Source organism: Ascaphus truei, chromosome 2, assembly GCF_040206685.1.
Source record: "Ascaphus truei isolate aAscTru1 chromosome 2, aAscTru1.hap1, whole genome shotgun sequence".
Taxonomy (NCBI): Eukaryota; Metazoa; Chordata; class Amphibia; order Anura; family Ascaphidae; genus Ascaphus; species Ascaphus truei.
In genome coordinates, this window is record NC_134484.1 from 255,025,038 (window position 1) to 255,043,357 (window position 18,320).

An 18,320-nucleotide genomic window follows, 5' to 3' on the forward strand; every position below is an offset into this window, starting at 1 on the left:
TACAATCACCATAAGTACAGCCACAGCAGCACTACCACCGCACATGGGCCGCGTGGACCACTCCCCACCCAAATGCCACCCCCCACACCACAAACATCCCGGGCAACGCCGGGGCTCTCAGCTAGTAATAGATAAAGATTGTAAAAAAAAAACAAAAAAAACCCTTTGTTTACCATGGAGATGTTAAAATGGAAAATCTGATTTTAAAATACATCTCAATCACCTACATTCAATCTATAAAACATGCCACTGTACTTAGTTACCTTTTGTCCTAGACATGACAGGCCGTTTTTATAGACAAAACTAATTTAAAAAAATGTAGCATCAACATATGTTCCTATTTTATCATTTTGCTCTTTCCATGAAAACAGCTACATTAATAATACCAGACACTAAAGAAAATGACAGTTAGAAAGTACCGGTGCACCATTTTTACCTGTAGTCCTCTTGAGCCTGGATAGTTATTACCATTTTTGCCTCTGTCACCCTAGAAACAAAGAGTATTTATCAACAATGGTGAAAACTAAATGAGCCATCCTCATGAAAATTAGAAGTTAAGAATGATCACACATCTGTTTGCAGCCTTTTGCAAAATTGTAAGTAAATAATTATAACATTATTTCAACTGCACATCATTATTATTGTAACATCACATGGATACGGTTTTGATAATAAAGCAGCCTGCACCCCCACTTTTATTTACCCAGGGTGAAAGTCAGGGGGTCCCTGGAACCTCAAACATGCTAATTTCACCTGGTTCCTAAGAAACCTACCGCTGAAAGTAGTTCCTGCACTTCTTGGTATTTAAATCCCTCCTGTTACGCAGACCAATAGTAACCACAACGGATGAAATGCCGACTTCCTTGGTGTGGAAGGTTTAAACCTCCCATTTTGTTACCCTGGAGGAATGCACTACTTTAAGTGGTAAGTATCTCTAGAACCAGAGGGTCCCAAGAGTTAAAAATAGTAGGTTTCAGCTCTGGGGACCCCCTAGTTCCTATCCTAAGGGGAGTCAGGCGTAAAAAAGAATTGCACAGGGACTGGTGCTTTAGGTTGATGTTAGCATTAGTGAGACTGAAGGCTAAATGAAGAGACATGATATTTATCAATGAAACTCGAGCATAAATAGTGCGACAAAGGGAGAGTTTTAAACAAAACTGTGAACAAAAAGGCATATTTACCACCTCTTAGATTTTTTACCTCTTGCACAACTTAATTTACTATCTTCAGTCATGACGACATATGGTATTTCATTGAGAAATGATCAACTATGACTAGTTTGGAGAAAGATAAGACAACAGCAGCCTTTCAGTGGTCTCTCTTGCCTTCCAACTTTCAGAAATATTTTCTCCAGCACATTGAGATCAGCTCCTGATTACAGCGGCCTAAAAGCACTGCTGAGGTGGGAGATGAACCCCAACTTGTGGAGAGATTCACTAAGGTCCATTGCAGGTTAATGCCACCTGATCTGACATTAACTTTCTTTCAAGTCAATGACCGTTACCGCCGTTATGGGTATATAACCCAGCAACAGACCTTAGTGAATGTCCCTGTTAAAGCCTGTTCACTGTGCTGTGATGCGTCTTCCCCATTCTATTTAAGACATCAGATCAATGCACATGATGGGGACTAAAATCTTCCACAGTTTGGGGAAGATAACTTTATTGCATATTGAATAAGGGCTATTGAGCGTAGCTGCTAACTAGCTGGCCCTTTACACAACCCAGGTTTTAAGCCCGCCCCTCCCCACTTCCCAAGTTAGTGGGTCCTTTCATTCTACTGGATATAGATCGAATGTGGTCTTTCTCCCTCCTAAAAGAGGTAAATGAGAATTTTAATCCTAATAGAGGTATATTAGTATTTTATCTGGTAGTGTTAGGACTTGCGAACAGGTGTCTGCCTTGTCGTGGCTCGCAAGCTTACAACGCATTGGCCAAAGGGTTAAACTAAATGACCCTTTTTCAAGAGAATATATAAGTATTTTACTATGTATTTCTGTCATGTTGGATGTAGCATTGGGCTTCTCTGTCGTCTGTTGTATACATATGCCACGCTCAATAGCACTCCATTTTGACACTTATATACATATATATATATATATTTTGTGGGGGCTCAGGGGTTCCCAAAAAGAGCTTGCTGGGGTTTTGTGTTTTGTTTCCTTTACATAATTGAGAAGTGGAAAAAATCCAGGTAAGATAGGGTTTTTGCACATACTTGGGATCCTGGTAGTCCAGTGTCGCCTCTTGCTCCAATATCTCCAGGGTCACCAGAGCTGCCCTTAAACAGAAAGCAGAACTCATTACAGCTGAAGTTATAATGCAGATATTAAGTTGCTTTCTACATCTATATCATTGTGTTTAGAATAAACAAAAGCAAAGTTAAAAGAACAAAATACGATCACTAACATTGCAATGTTATGTTAACTCTTTTGCTGCCAGATGGACCACAATGATTCTATCACACGCCTATCCCCAACTAAGCGGTCCTTTCCCATGTTCTCAAATATTACCCAGAATGCACTGCTTTAATCTACATTTTTGTATTACACAATCATTATCGGGTCTTCTTGCTTTAAAAACGGATTACTCAACTATTATGGCAATGATAATAATCTCTTGTGCTGTGCCATGTATAACAGTTATGTCAAATAGATTCAGTTCTAATACAAAGGTCGATATTTATTTCCATGTAACTTCAGTTATAGTGTGTATTCATACAGTAGATTTGCCTCTACCCCCAGTGACCCTATGTATATTGCTTTATTCATAGTTTTGTTATCCAGTAGATGTAGGTTTGGACACTCAATATGATTTTATTATACTTTTTAGTGTTGGGGTCTGGTGGCATTCCAGCACTTACTGAGCAATTACATGACACGGGTGGGTATGCGGGTGCAAGAAATGGAAGTAGAGAGTGCTCCAATTCCGTTTCGATTGGATTGGCCACGCCGTCAGGAACGGTCAGCAACATAATTCCCTGGAAAACTAGCATTTGCCCAATAAGTACCTGGTACGTGAAAAAGCCACTGAAAAGGTTAATATAAATGTTGTATATTTTGGTATTATATAATTGCTCTCAATTGCACTTTTTGGGGTTTTTTTCACCTCAACTGTTACCTAACAATGCCGGCGGTTTTACTGTAGATCCCTCTTTAAACTGCAATATTCACTTCACTGGGGTATATAAATGCATCTACTGTATGCTTCACTATGGTTGTCTCTTGAGAAATATCTGTGTAAATTCCAAAAAGTCTATATAACAAAATGTATCTTTAATCTTTTGGACCACAAGAGTGCTCTCCTAAGTAAAGCATTATAATAGAGTTAAGTAACAGATTATATACAATTTTAATATTCAACCTACAGTTGAATATTAAGATCCTTAGATCTGTAAGAGCTATAAAATATTGCTCATTAAATATGAAACTGTGACAAAATTAAGATCTGGGAAATTGGGATACATACTGTTTTTGAATTTCCCTTCTGTAAAAGTTACGAGATGTGGTAACTACTTCTTAATTGCTCAGGTACAGTATTATATCTGCATGCTGAGTGTGCATATCCAATAGAGGAGAATGAGCAGCTACATGTAAAAGCATAAGGCCCATTGTCACAGGAGACTAGTACTTTTAACACCTTTATACCTTCCGGGATCAATTCACTAGGCAGGACAACATTGTTAAATAAATTGAGTTTAATCCGGCAGGCCTGCAGACAAACAACAGTTGCACAAAATACAGTAAATACATACCAACTGGGGTCTGGGGGGAGTCACTAGCCTCAACTAGGTGCAGGGCGCCTGCTTCAGGTAGGCTTACCCTGTCCGCTCCACATTCAGGAACACACAGTACTCTTTTTGGGAAAGTCACCGCGCTCTACCAGCTGGTTTCAGCTCTGTCCAATTCTCAGAACATGGTCCTGAGAACCTGGAGGCGAGAACTTGCTCCCTGCGCTTCCCTTCCACTTGGCGGGCTGCTCCAGCACTTCTATGCCGAGTTCCCGCCAATCGTGTCACTGGAGAAGCCTGGAGCAAGGTAAAACCTTTGTGGGAACTTGGCCTCATTTTCAGAACTTGGGCGCATTCTGAAAACTTGGTCACGATTACAGGACTTGTCCTCAGCTAGGCCAGGCTTCTCCGACAACTCCATGCCGAGTGCTTTGCTATTCGGAGCCAAGCACTTTGGAAAAGCCCGCCAGCGCTACATCGGACAAAGCCCAAGGATGCTCTTTGTTCGGCCAGTCCCCTTACATAGATCTCGCTGTGCTATGTTTAATATTGTAGATGGACTGGTGACCAATCAGAGCCTAGGATTGTACACAGCAGCCAATCACAAGCCAGGAGCTCACCTGGCTTTACCCAATCAAAGGAGGGGATGTGCTTAGGCTCAGGTTGCCGGCAAGGCAGTAAATATGAACTGGCCATGGAAATTGTGCCTACGAGCTCCATCTCAGCAATGGTTTTCCCTGGCCAGGCCATTACCGTCCGGGGGTAGGCTCCACAGAATTTTGCTACAACAAAGGGTCTCACCCACTGAGAGCTCATCCGTAGACCTGTTCCTCCGCCCTTTCCCGCCTGCCAGATGGCCTGACACCTTGCCCATCCATTCCTTTGAACGCCATTGCCGGCTAAATCCATTACCGGGGCTGTCTGCATAGTAATGGTTACCTATCCAAATGCATTGAGAACTTGGAATCTACAACTTGGAATCTACAACTTTGAGTCTACAACTTGGTTTTAAAACAGGCTCCTGCACTGTGTTTTAAAACCCGATTGCAGAACTTGCTGGTGGGTCAATGATATTACATAGGGTTATATTAGCACTCCAAAACACACCGTCTTTATCTACAGATGCATACCCGCAAAACATGCACTATTTGGGGGTACAATTACAGTACTCCCGGTATAACCGGTCAGCAACACTTTACATAGTTTTTAACCCTTTTTGCCTCTCAACATCCCTCCTTAATCTCCCGTTCGTTCCCAAAGTTCTGGTCCTGCAGCTATTTCCTATGAGGGATCATAAATACACATGGCATCCCTAGCTTATAAACCCACAGGGGACAGTTTAAGGGAAGATGGTTACAGGGGAACACATTAACATATTTCACTGATCCCAAGAGCTGACACAAATAGCCCATTACACATGTTTTTTAGGGGCAGCCATCCGGGTTTCACCTTTATTATGAAGGCCGGCTACCCCAACCGTCACACCCATTTACTCCAAATGTGGATGTCCCTGTGTTTTATCAGCATATTTATACTGACATATTTATGAATTGACTAGTTGCTTCAGGTTAAAATTCTATTTTGAAGTGACTCTAACTTTTACCTTGTAAATGGGAATGGTCTGTAGAGGGGCAATGGTGCCATCCATCACCACATCTCTTGTGGCTCCATAGATCGATACTCTAATTGTACACATTCTATTTTAGATTATGGCAGAGTTATACCATAATGTAGAAGAATTAAGATTGCAGAAGGCTCAGTATAGCCTCTTAAATTGGGCCTTTGACATCCAGACTCACCTGGCTTTGGTTATATCAAGCAGTTAGCAATACCTTAGACTATCAACCAAAACAGAGATTGGTCAAAAGCACAGTAAGTAGTGATAAAGTACTGTGCTTGCATGCACACAGGCCACATATTTCCGGTACTACTTTGTTGCCTATTTTCAAAATGTATATATTGTACCACGTGTAAAGAAAGAAAGAGAGGTTCTTTTTAAAGTAGATCGTTTTGGTCTGTAAGAGGGTGAAGTTTGGTAATAAGGTAAGATAATGCATTTCATGTCGCCTAGTGCTATCTGCACAGAAAACGCACAGTATAGGCATTTAAGAGAATGACTTTATAAAAGAAAAAAAGTTCTCACAACATCACTATACAGTGTGACTGATGAAAGAAGAAGCCTGTAATGTTTCCTTACGGAGTTCCTACAACACTTATTTACTAAGCAGTGCTTATGCCATAAGACACATTCCATAGCTGTAGAAACCTTAAGGCCCATTATATGGGCTGTAATATGGCTAACAGTGTTAGAAGGTGGAAAGTGTCTTATGGCATAGCACCACTTAGCAAATGTGGGCCAAAGTCCTTCAATTTCTAGCAATGCCACAAACTCTGTATTGAACAAACATGAACTTACTTGTTCTCCTATGATTCCGCTGTCACCAGGTGGACCTCTTGGACCAGGAAAGCCTGGTGCTCCCTGAGAGAAGAAAGACGTATGGTCAATTTGAGGGTGGGTATGATAATTATATGTGCAAAGTCACTACAGTCTTATCACAGAGAAGCCCCTGGTTCAGGAGTATTCACTTCCGGTATCCTGGCACTTTCATGAATGAACTGTATAATAGATTCAGACAGGAGAATGCTGATCAGCCATTCACACTTACATAATTACATTCGCTTGGAAATAGGGAATCTCAGTGTGTGGGGGAAAAAATAAATTGCATCAAACCTTAGAGCATTCTGTCTATGTAAGTTGGAGATGGCGTTTTGTATAAATCAAGGCTACATTACTATTGTAGCAATAACAGAAAAGTTAGTTATTGGACAACATGTTATTATCAAAAAGTATGATGTACAGTATGACAATATTTTAAAAATAGATTTGAAATTCCTTGTCCGATTGTACACACTACAGGCATACCCCGGTTTAAGGACACTCACTTTAAGTACACTCGCGAGTAAGGACATATTTTCAATAGCACCATACCCCTGTCCGTACGCTTGCTTCGCGAGTATGGACACTTATTCTGCCCTACAGACTGCCGTAGTAGTGACGAGCTGATTCCCCTCACCCAATAGGCAAACGGCAGCTCGCGCATGCGCCTGTCAGCACGTCCTTAACAGCAATACCGTCTCCCAACCTGTACTGTAGCATCGATAAGTGGAAAAAAGGTAGTGTTTATGCTTTACATACATGCTCTGGACCCATTACGTACGTTAATGCGGAGTATGCCTGTATACCCAGTCAGATTTTAAGTGTCAACTGCTGAGATTTATCTAAACCTTAGTCACAGGTATTCATTTCTGGTACTTGTTTTATCCCCTCCAAAAAAATGATGCATGAGAGGGAGAGGGAAACATGTTCCATTTAATAAACATCAGTCTGTTTATTGCATTGGGACTCTACTTTAATCAATAGTCTTCTTAGAGGACTGGCCTCACTCCTACCTCAGTACTATAGAATAATTAAGGCTGTATGTATTCCCTAGCGTGCAAAAGCTACAGCATATGATATAAAAATTATTACATTACAAAGAGTCATATTTCTTACATAAAAGTATAACGTTCAGTGTCTTTGGTCTTATTCTGCAGTATTGTTTGTAAGATTTCCTTAATGGGAAAGGTGACCCCACTGAAGTTTCCCTCTGTGTGGTTTATTCATTACACTAATAACGGTTACCTGTTAGTGGTCATAAACAACCATTCAAGTTAATGGCCGTTGACAATCACTAGCAGCTATCAATGTTTAATGAATAACCTCCATTTGGTGGTTATGTATGTAGCCCCTTTACCCCATGTCTAAGGGAAACTACGTGTGGTGCGTTACCTGAGTGGCTCACAGGAGGCCTGATCCTCCGCTACAGGGAGCCTGGGGTGGTCGTGGTCTATCTGAATACAGTGCCTCCACCTGGGAGGGATCCAAGCGCAGTTGGATAACCCCTTCCCAAGAACACACAGTAAAGATTAAATATACACAAAAATAATTATTTTTTGAGCCTGAGGAAGTCGATGTGTCGACGAAACGCGTTGCTCTAAACCACCAGAAGATTTTGACCTAAGGAGGCTTCCGCAGTCAGACCGTGGAGCAGTGTTTGCAGCCCAGCAGGATAGTTTTTCTTCCTGCATCCCGGACGCGGGAAGGGCGCACAAAGCTGCTCAAACTCGATCCTGGATTGCGTGAGGAGGCCAGGGGTCCATTCTATATGTATGTGAGTCCCTTTGCTGTTTTAATTAATAAATGCGATTTCTTGTGAATATTTAACTGGAACCGTGCCTCACTCGTTTTTCTCATCACCCAACCCCTCCCCCCCCCCCCAAGCATCATAACACCTGGGGGGAGAGCCTGGCTGACGCCTGGGAGTTAGCACTGATTTTCGTGCTGCCCTGGATACTGGAGAAAACCCCCATTACGTGACGAATAGATGTGGATGGGTTAAATTTAACCCCAAAGTAACCAATTTCTACACCAGCTCACACAGGGCCGTGTGAGTATAGCCTTATAGATTATATATCATTTCCCCTAACCCTATCAACATACAGCTATATCTAGCTGGGAGAGGCACAGCTCGCCCTCAAGGAGGTGATCACTAATTGTGGTTGTGTTACGCCGATGCTCACCACAAACCGGGACCGGACCGCGGGGCTGAGGTGGGGTTATATAATCACCGACCTTAGTCCACGCAGACTGATCCGGAGTGCGCAGTTCGTAGTCGTACATCGCAGGGTCAGGATTGGAGAAGGCAGCATCGTCGTTAATGAAGCAGGAGTTCGGCAACAGGAAGTCAGGAGTGCCCCGCTTCAGCTTAGGAGCGTGAGCACGGGGGTTGCTTCTGCGCGAGGAGCGGCCTCGGCCCATGACGCCGATCTCAGCAGGAGGAGACAGCAGGCTGGCCGAAGTTCACCGCAGGGCAGCGTCGGGAAGAACCAACACTTCAGCGCAGAAGTCCAAGGCAGGCCACTGCAAGAGGATCGCAGCAGGCCGCAGGAAAGGAAGGGTAGCCACTGCTAGGAGGGAATGCAGCAGTTACCAGTGCTGGCATCAACGCTTCAGCACAGGCGTCCAGGGTAGGCCACTGCAGGAGAATAGCAGCAGGCCGCAGGACAGGAAGGGTAGCCACTGCTAGGAGGGAATGCAGCAGTTACCAGTGCTGGCATCAACGCTTCAGCACAGACGTCCAGGGTAGGCCACTGCAGGAGAATAGCAGCAGGCCGCAGGACAGGAAGGGTAGCCACTGCTAGGAGGGAATGCAGCAGTTACCAGTGCTGGCATCAACGCTTCAGCACAGATGTCCAGGGTTGGCCACTGCAAGGAGATAGCAGCAGGCCAGTGCTGGCAACAACGCTTCAGCACAGACGTCCAGGACCAGGCCTCTGGATACTCAGGAACTTGGAAGGTAAGAACGCTAGGAGAGAGGCCTGGGGTGGTTTGTGGCAGAGACAGTAACATAGAGGTAGGAATAGTTATGCTCGGCGCTGGTTCAGAGCCGACGCCTAGAATATAAAGGGCGGAGATCCAATCACAGGAGGAGGGTGTGTGAGAATTCCTCCAATGAAGTAGCACAGGGCAGAAGCTGCAATGAGAGGCAGCACCTGTGCCATAGATTGCCAGAGGAAGCTTGCAACTGCACAGGTCTGCAAGGCTGCAGTCAAAGCCAGTAGTGGATTCCTTACAGGTTGCTTACACATGGCCGTGTAAGTATTATTATATTTACAACCCGCCCCCCACCTTTGGAACTACTGTCAATATTCATCACCATTATTATTGTATATGTCTTTCTAATCCCATGCTCCCCCATTGTTTGTTTGTTCCCAATTTATCTTTACTGGCAACACATAACTCTGCAATATCGTACCCCCAACACAATAACGCCACCCTGGTGAGACCCCCAAAGTACTGAGGTGCCCTGGGCACCCAACCACCCGGTGTCCACAGAGTGAAAACCACGCCAGGTGTGTGCGGTAGCACTACCCCAGTGTGTGTATGGCCGTTGGTGAACGTAGATGGTGATACCTTTCCGGGCACTCCAGTACCCGGGTACCGCTGAACAACACAAAGGATCCGTCTGATCCACTGATGTGCGTTCATCCGGTCCGTCCAACGAATGCGTCCGCCTCTGTGTGGGGTGAACTCCCGCTGGAGTGTCTCACCATAAAGAGTCTCTTAGTAGATGGTGGTCTGATCCCACTGCACGGCGTAAGTCACTGTGTCCCTGATACTATCAGTACTAGGAAAGCGTCCCTACCTATGGGCCTTCCCTGCAGCACACACAACCTACAGTAAGTCGGGGCCTAGCTTGGACCTGAGGGGAACTCTGGCCTAGTCCAGCGGAGCACTGCTCCCTAGTCACGACATTCTTCCGCTCCGTCCTGCTCCCGACTGGCGTGGTGCTCCTAGCATGCCAAATGTAGCCTTTCCTCTCTTCCTGGAGATACCATAGCCCTATTGGCTGTGCTCCCCCACCTGACGAGCAGACCCTGAGGCTGCTTGGACTTGTAGTCCCTTGCGGAGCCTGCCTGTACCGGCTGCTGCACTGCGCATGCGCGGGCTACCCTCTGCATATGCGTGAAACTCCAAGTTGACCGCCGTCTGTATTGCAGAGCACCGGAGCGCTCCCTAACCGCCCGCAGCTCTCTGGCACCTGTGCCGAGTCCGCCTGCCATTCCAGCGGCACCGGGCGTCTCCTGACAGCCTTCCCCTGATGCGCCCCGGAACAGGAAGTAAGGGAAATAGGGGAACTGTCTACATGTATTAAGCAGATACAAAATAAAAATAATGTAGGCGGAGGTTGTCACATTTCAGTTTGTATAATATGGGACACCAAAATCCAGTATGAAAGCGTGATGTCATAACGTGCAATGAATGATTTCAAATGCTTCGAGCTGAATGGTATCTCTCGCGTGACCACTATATTCTTTGGTTTTATTATCTCTGCTCTTGCCAGGGCGGGGAAAGACGCACATTGTATTAACAAATAATGGTGGGAGAAAATGTTACATTTTAGGGTTGGGTATCGGAGTCTGGCTGGCAAATTCTTGCCCGGGGCGGCAAGCCCAACCACGTGGCCCAGTTACCAGGCAGCCCACACACCAAGCATAGATGCGCTACACGCACCCTACAATAAGCAAGCTTCGTACACATGCAAAAGCACAATAAACAAACGCCAGATAAACATATCACATACATATGTACACACATCACAAACACAACACACAGACCAAATACACACATCAGATGCACATATCATGCATGAACAAACACTCTATAAACACATGCACACACACAGAACATAGAGTATGCAGAAAATACATACAAATGTAACACACTTCATTGCACCCAATGGCAATACATGTATCATACTGTATATACAGTAGTATAGTAGAAAATGGTGCTTGACGTCCAATAGATAAATAGCTATTTAGCTGTTCAATGAAGAAATATCTATATAAAACATATTTATGGTTACCACAAGATAATGCAGTCTTGTTAGTACTAGTGATGTTAAAATGAGTCACTAGTCCAACAAAGTAAAGGTGGTTAGTGCATTAGGAAACAGGATGGGGGCCAGTGAAGCGCTGCTCCTCAGATAATGTTCTCGTGGTCACTTGGAGATTTGTCTAGAAGATTAGAAGTGTTTTTGTGCATCTTATGGTGTAATAAGGGATTTATTGGGTTTAAAATGCATGAAATAACTCGTTCAACGGCTGAATGTAAATATCTCCAATATGTATGGGAAATACAATTTGGGATTGATATATTGACATTAGGTCCGCACTTCCCTATGATCATTTCTTTTATAACCCCCCCATTTTTTGTTACATGATGTGAGACAGGGGGTCGTGTGTTTTACTTTTACTGCTAATATCTGTAAACCAATGTGTCCCCTGAGCTGAAAATAGCACGTCTCAGCTCCGGGGACCCACTCGTTCACAAGATACTTAGCGGTAAAAGTAGAGCATTCTTCTTTTCCAGGGTAAATAAAATGGCGGCTCGTCCATTGCGGCTTTCTATTGGCCCACATGACATGGGGAACTTAAATACCAGGAACTACAGACGCTTTTCTTACCGGCAAGTATCTCGGGAAATGACGGCTCCCAGAGCTGAAATCAATGCAGTTAAGCTCTGGGGACCGCCTGCATCCCAACCTGTTAAAAAAGGGGGGTGGGGACAATGCTGCAATAAGAAACACACATTTTAAATGGGAATTTTATTCCTTCAACAAAGCATTGCTGGCCCTTCTGGTATCAAAAAGGTTACAATTACTGTCACTTTTACAACTTGATACATATTATTATATATAGCACGTCTGTACTTTTCTTGCTTAGGCAGTAATTAAAGTGGGCGTGTGCGACAGAGCGCATGGTGTCGAGTGAGCCTGTCACCCGTGCGATGTGTGCACTGTAGATGGAGGCAATGCGGAGGCGTCACCAGGCTGGTTTGCCCTCATTGGCTGAACCGCTCACGTGACGCGGCCGTCGTGCAAAAAAAACGAAATTATTTGTCGGCTCAAAATTCTGCCGTGCAGTTGCTCTTCATCACGCTCATTATGGCCGGCCCGATAGGGCTGCTGCATTTTGTTCGCACTGTACGCGCCATTACACATGCCATAGTGCACACTATAACCGCGGCCTTAGACTATGTCTATTTCAATTTACAGTATTAGTAACTTTACACTTTCTTTACTTTTTGCTCAGATAACTGAGCAATATAATTAACACTGATTAACGATATGTAAGGTTTGTTTATATTTGTCTTTTTATTTTATTTATTATTAATTATAGGCTAAAGTTGTTCAATTCCAGGCATTATTGAAATCCCTGCTCTCTGATTGGTTAAAATTCCGGGCATTATCCAATCAGTGATGGCCCAGAATTTTTGGCACCTTGCCATGTTTTTCAGCCAATCAGCTTTCAGTTCTCATTCACACAGAGTGGGATTTGCTCTTAGACAGGGGAGGTGATTGGACATTGGACAGGAGGCAGCAGCAAGGCACTGACTCCTCCCCCACCCTGCCTGCAGAGAGCTCCGCACAGGAGAGTGAGGGGAAAGTTTTGTGTGTCTGCTGTGTGTTTTGTGGGTGTAAAGGGGCTAGCAGAGTGTTGTGTGTGTGTGTGTTTTCTGTTGGTGTGTTTTGTGGGTGTATAGGGGGCAGCAGAGTCTTGTTGGTGTGTGCCTGGGGTGTGTGTGTTTTGTTGGTTTAGAGGGGGTGCTGCTGTCTGTGTCTTCACTGTGTGTTTTGTGGGTGGAGGAGGGGTGCAGAGTGTTTTATTGGTGTGTGTGCCTGCAGTGTGTGGGTTTATAGGGGGGCTGCAGTGGGTGCAGGGAGAGGCTGCTGGTGTGTTTTGTGGCTGTAGAGATGGCGTAGTCTGTTTTGTTGGTTTGTGTGTGTCTCTGCAGTGTGTGTTTTGTGGGTGCAGAGAGGGGGCTGTCGTTTGATTTGTGGGTGGAGGAGGGGTGCAGAGTGTTTTGTGTGTGTAGAGGGGGGCTGCATTGTGGGTGTAGAGGGTGGACGAGGGCTGCAGAGTGTGTTCTAGCGTGTGTGTCTGCAGTTTTGTGGGTTTACAGGGAGCAGGAGTATGCATAGAGGGGGGGGGCTGCAGTGTGTGTGTTTGTGTGTATACAGTATAGAGGGGGCTTTGTGTATGTACAATTTCCTTTTAATAAACTTGCAGTAAACGCATAAGAATGAAGACAATCATGCTGATAAAAATCAATATGACTATAAAAGTGTCTATCTTTTTTATGAAAAATAAAAATAAAAAAAAAGCCTAAATTTAGCTTCGCCTCGAGCCTTCAAGTCTTCCAGCCAGGGCATTCTTGGCCAATAATGCCTTGTCCTTCTGGAATTATTACTTAAATAGTGTCTTCCTAGTAAGACATTATTCTTACGTTACTGTTGGCGTTTAGCACAGATCTCTTCTTTCAAGGAAAAATATTTGATTTTACTTACTATTCCTCCTTTATTTCCTCTCTCCCCAAGTAGTCCTCGATATCCTTCAGGTCCCTGTTCTCCCTTTCAATTAAAACACATGAAAATGAAACCCCTTAGGAAGAGATGCAACACGTATTGAAATAATGCATTACTGTCCTATCCAACTCCAGAGTGGTTTTGAAACACAAGAAGGAAATAGGCACACAGGAGGTTCTTGGGTTAAGAAACGTTTATCCATTCAGTATGCCCTTTCTTTGGATAATTTTTGCTAAATTGAGAAACAGCAGGATTTTGGAAGACGTGTGACCAATTTTGGGAACAAAAAAAAAATGAATAAATATAAAAATCGCAGATTACAGTCTGTGGCATAAGCATGCAAAGCTGAAGGTTAAAAATATCAACAGTTATACAGTAGAGATTGTGTTACATATTTAGTAAGACTCTGTATGATGTCCTTGTAAATTTACAATATGCTAACAAAATGATTTGCTGAATGTTGAATTATTGAAACAGTTTTTGGAATTTCTCAGATCCTGGAGCTCTGTGTGTTTTATGTAGTATGAAGTAGACACCTTTATATTCCTGTAGTGGAGAGTAATTTTAGTTTGTAATTCCTTTTATTGGACCAACAAAAGAGTTCCTCATTGATGTAAGATTATGTAGAGATGTTTTGAAACCTTTCAGATCTCATATCCGTGTGTTAAGTATTTTATGTTTGATCAAATCTATATGCTGTCCTGTGTGAATTATTTAGTGCTGAATTGATCAGATACTGTACACATTTACTGAAGTCTAAATACAGTATGTTCCTCAAGAAAAAAACCACATATACCTGTTGTCCTTTGTTTCCCACAACACCACGTGGTCCAGGAACACCATTGTCACCTCGGATTCCCTGCAAATGTAATACAATGCCACTAAAATGTAGAATGGAGAACATGAGAATGAAAAGAGACACAAAGCGAAGAGCCCAGTGGAGAAAACCATTCCAATTGCAGTATTGCCAAACTGGCTTCTGTACAGTACATGCCATAATGACAGAGTAGTCCAGCCTGGATTCTCCAAGTTCCTATTTTCAATAGACATACAGTAATAGTAGGGATCAGTAGTGCACTGTGATCAGTTAGAAATCAAGCATTACATGTATTATAACTGTGTCAAAGATCACCAGTGACTCTTTAATGGAGGATCTTAGGCTGGGATTCAATAAGTACAGCTGCCATGTATAGCACGCCGATCCAGCGTTAACTGTTAATGGAAGCCGTTGTCAGTCACAACATCCGGGGTCTGCTGCCAGGATGGACATCCCCCCCCCTTCAGGTAGGGTCAGGTAGGGTTTTAGGAGGAGGGGAGTGAGAGAGATTTGGGGAGGGGGGGAGAGGGAGAGAGAGGGAGAATGACTGGGGGAGAAAGACTGGGGGCGAAAGACTAAAGAGAGGAGGGGGTAGAGAGACTGGGGGAAGAGGAAAGGGGAGAGACTGAGGGTGTTAAGGGAGGAGAGACTGTGAGGATGAAGGCGAGTGTGAGACTGGGGTAGGAGTGAGAGAGACTTGGGGAGGAGTGAAAGTGACTGGGGTGGAGTGAGAGAGACTTGGGGGGAGTGAGAGACTGGGGTGAGGGGGAGTGAGAGAGACTGGGGGGAGTGAGAGACGGGGGGAGTGAGAGAGACTGGGGGGAGGAGTGAGTGACTGGATTGGAGTGAGACAGGGGGAGAAGTGGGGAGAGAGACTGGCAGGAGTGAGAGATGGGGGAGTGAGAGGCTGGAGGAGAAAAACTGGGGGGAGGAGATAAGACTGAGAGACTGGAGTGAGACTGGGGGGGGAGAAGGGAGAGAGACTGGGGAGGGAGAAGGGGAGAGACTGGGGAGGGAGGGGAGAGAGGCTGGAGGGAGTGAGAACAGCTGCAATGAGTGTTAGTGACTGGGGTAGTGTGAGAGACTGGGGAGAGCAAGACTGGGGTTAGAAAGACTGAGGGAGGAGGGGTAGAGAGACTGGAGGAAGTGAGAGTGACTGTGAGGAGTGTGAGTGGCTGGAGAGAGTGACTGGGGGAGTGATAGGGACTGGGGAGGAGGGGGGGTGAGAGACTGGGGAGGAGAGGGGTGAGAGACTGGCGGGAGTGAGAGAGACTGATGGTGGAAGGGGGTTGAGAGAGTCTAGGGAGGAGGGGTGAGACACTGGGGGGAGGAGAGAGATACTAGGGGAAGAAAGGGAGACTGGGGGTAGGAGGGTGAGTGAGAGGGATGGGGAGGAGGGGCAAGTGAGAGAGACTCGGGTAGTGAGAGACTGGGGGAGGAGGGGGAGTGAGAGATTGGGGTTGGAGGGGGGAGTGATAGAGACTGGGGGGAGTGAGATAGACTGTAGGTAGGAGATGAGCGAGAGACTGGGGTAGGAGGGGCAAGGGAGAGAAATTGTGGGAGCAAGAGAGACTGGTGGAGGAGGGAGAGAGAAAGACTGAGGGGAGTGACTGGGGGGAGGAGTGAGAGAAAATGGTGGAGGAGATGGGGAGTGAGAGAGTGGGGGGAGTGAAAGAATGAAGGGGGAGTGCAATACTGTAGAATGGGGATGAGGGTCGATCAAGAGAATGGGGGGAGTGAGTGACTGGGTGGGGGAGGAGGTGGGAGAGAGAATAGAAGGATGAAGATAGAATGGTGGGGGAGAGAAAGAATGGGGGAAATAATAGTTGGGAGGGAGGATGTTCATACAAAAGATTCACAAATACAGTTAAAAATTATAGGATTGTTTTGCCTTGGTTCTATAAAAAATATGTGGAGAAGGGTGAGGTGGGGGGTGGTGGTGGGGTCGTCGTACAGTTCGTGGAACTTGTCCCGGGGCAAAAACAAACCCCTAGTTCCTCCTCTACGTGTCAAAGTGACAAATTTGCTCCCTTTTCAGGGAGTTTCTCTGGAGCAGTAAGGTACAGTATGTAGCTGCTCTCCGCATTTCTATAATAATATGGATATACAATATGTTAAAGTTTGCATCAGCAAATGACTCAGTTTTTTTGTCATTGGGTCTGAGGTGGTGTGTGTCCCTTTGCTTAGGATATACGTGTCAGATAGAAGAAAATCAAATGTTAACTTTTCTACATTAGCCACCACGGCTAATTGGATGTAAAGAAAATGATACATGCTTAGTGACCAAGTAATATTTGATATGAATCCTTCTTTTAATATAGTAATATTTATGGATATATTTTAGAAACATGTAATTATCACTTATGGATGCATTTCAGTAATCTGGATCTAAACATGGTTGCAACACAGTAATCTCTCATGAACACATTTTTGTAACATGGAATTAATTGTGAAAGCATGGAATAATTACCCATAATTGTTTGTTAGTGACGTGCAATTGTTTATAGATACCAGAACAAAGTTCAGTGCTGGTGATATTTTTTCCCTCTATGAGAGGAAATTCAGAATGACGTTTAAATAGGAAAAACATTTTCCAACATATAAAAAACAGCCGAGTGTATGTAGCCAGCACCTGCTCCATGGCTGCACTCCCAGTTTGACTAAATACCTCATGCCATATTACTGTCATTCACTCTTTTCGTTTCTTAACTACAGCTGCACGGGGAAACAGTGCGTTGCCGTATCCTGGGAAAATACTGTGCCTATTCCCAAAGGTAACATTCATCCTGAGAACTTCACTGCACACAACAGCTGATAACAAAGATGGGTATCATGATTTTCCACGGGATACAAAAAGTTATGCAGCATTGTCAATAAATAAATGGATTTGCTGGTGAGGCTACGAGAGGCTCCAGTTTACAGGTCAAATTTCCAGTCTGCTCCTTTCTCTGCTATGGTTGTGCCAACATTTCCCATGGAAAATAGCCATGACTAAATCTAAACAATATGTCCTTGCTGTCAATAAACTTTTGCCCTAGGAGGGATTGCCCCTCTATACTCTTTCTTGGCCAAGTATGAAATATATATATATGTGCAGCTTAAAAGCATTAAGACATCAAAAGCCCTTTAATATAATAAAAGTAACATACAAACGATAGAAACAAATGAGAAAAGCAGAAATAAATAGAAATATTCCAGTCAATCATGCCTCTTCCAGTGACTGCTTTAGGTGCATCATCATCTTCACAGTCGTTACATATATACTATGGGGCCTATGTACTCAGGCAAATTTGGAGCAAAATCTATGCAAATAGCGTCATTTTCATCTGGTGTCTCTGTGTCAATATATCAAGCTCTTTGCTCCATTCTTTATGCCCTCTCTGCATCACCTTGCGACTTGGGAAATTACAAAAAGTGGGATTATGGCATTAAACAGTGATATCTGATCCCCTTTTGTCCCTTCGATCTGAATGAAACAAGTTGAAGGTGTTTTTGGCCTATACTGTAAGAGCCTGCACCAGATGGAAGAAATGTCTTTTTTTAACATTTAGCCCAATTATGCGCTAGAAATGGCACAACGCGTCAAGATGCATTCTCTGATCCAAAATTGCCATAAAATATAGATATATTATTATGTTGTCTACTGTTTACTTTTTTTTAACATTGGTAAGTAATAATGCCTCGAGGAGACAGTTTTTCTATTGAAAAATTAGCATCAAATGTAAGAAAACTGTTACTCAGTTTTCCTACATTTGGTACAAAACTCTTTTCTTTCTAAATTCCATCCTGGGGATTTTCTGAATGTATGG

At 44.1% G+C, this 18,320-nt stretch overlaps 1 protein-coding gene across 1 annotated transcript in view; it reads right to left on the reverse strand.

The window, feature by feature from the left end:
* Positions 1–18,320, reverse strand: part of LOC142487230 (collagen alpha-2(VI) chain-like) — a 119,459-nt gene that overhangs the window by 65,094 nt on the left and 36,045 nt on the right. Inside the window, exons 16-20 of the mRNA XM_075586133.1 lie at positions 14,491–14,553; positions 13,677–13,739; positions 6,143–6,205; positions 2,215–2,277; positions 437–487 (exon numbers count right to left, since the gene is read on the reverse strand). Of these exons, the coding sequence (XP_075442248.1) occupies positions 437–487; positions 2,215–2,277; positions 6,143–6,205; positions 13,677–13,739; positions 14,491–14,553 (303 nt within the window). The remainder of the gene's footprint in view (positions 1–436; positions 488–2,214; positions 2,278–6,142; positions 6,206–13,676; positions 13,740–14,490; positions 14,554–18,320) is intronic.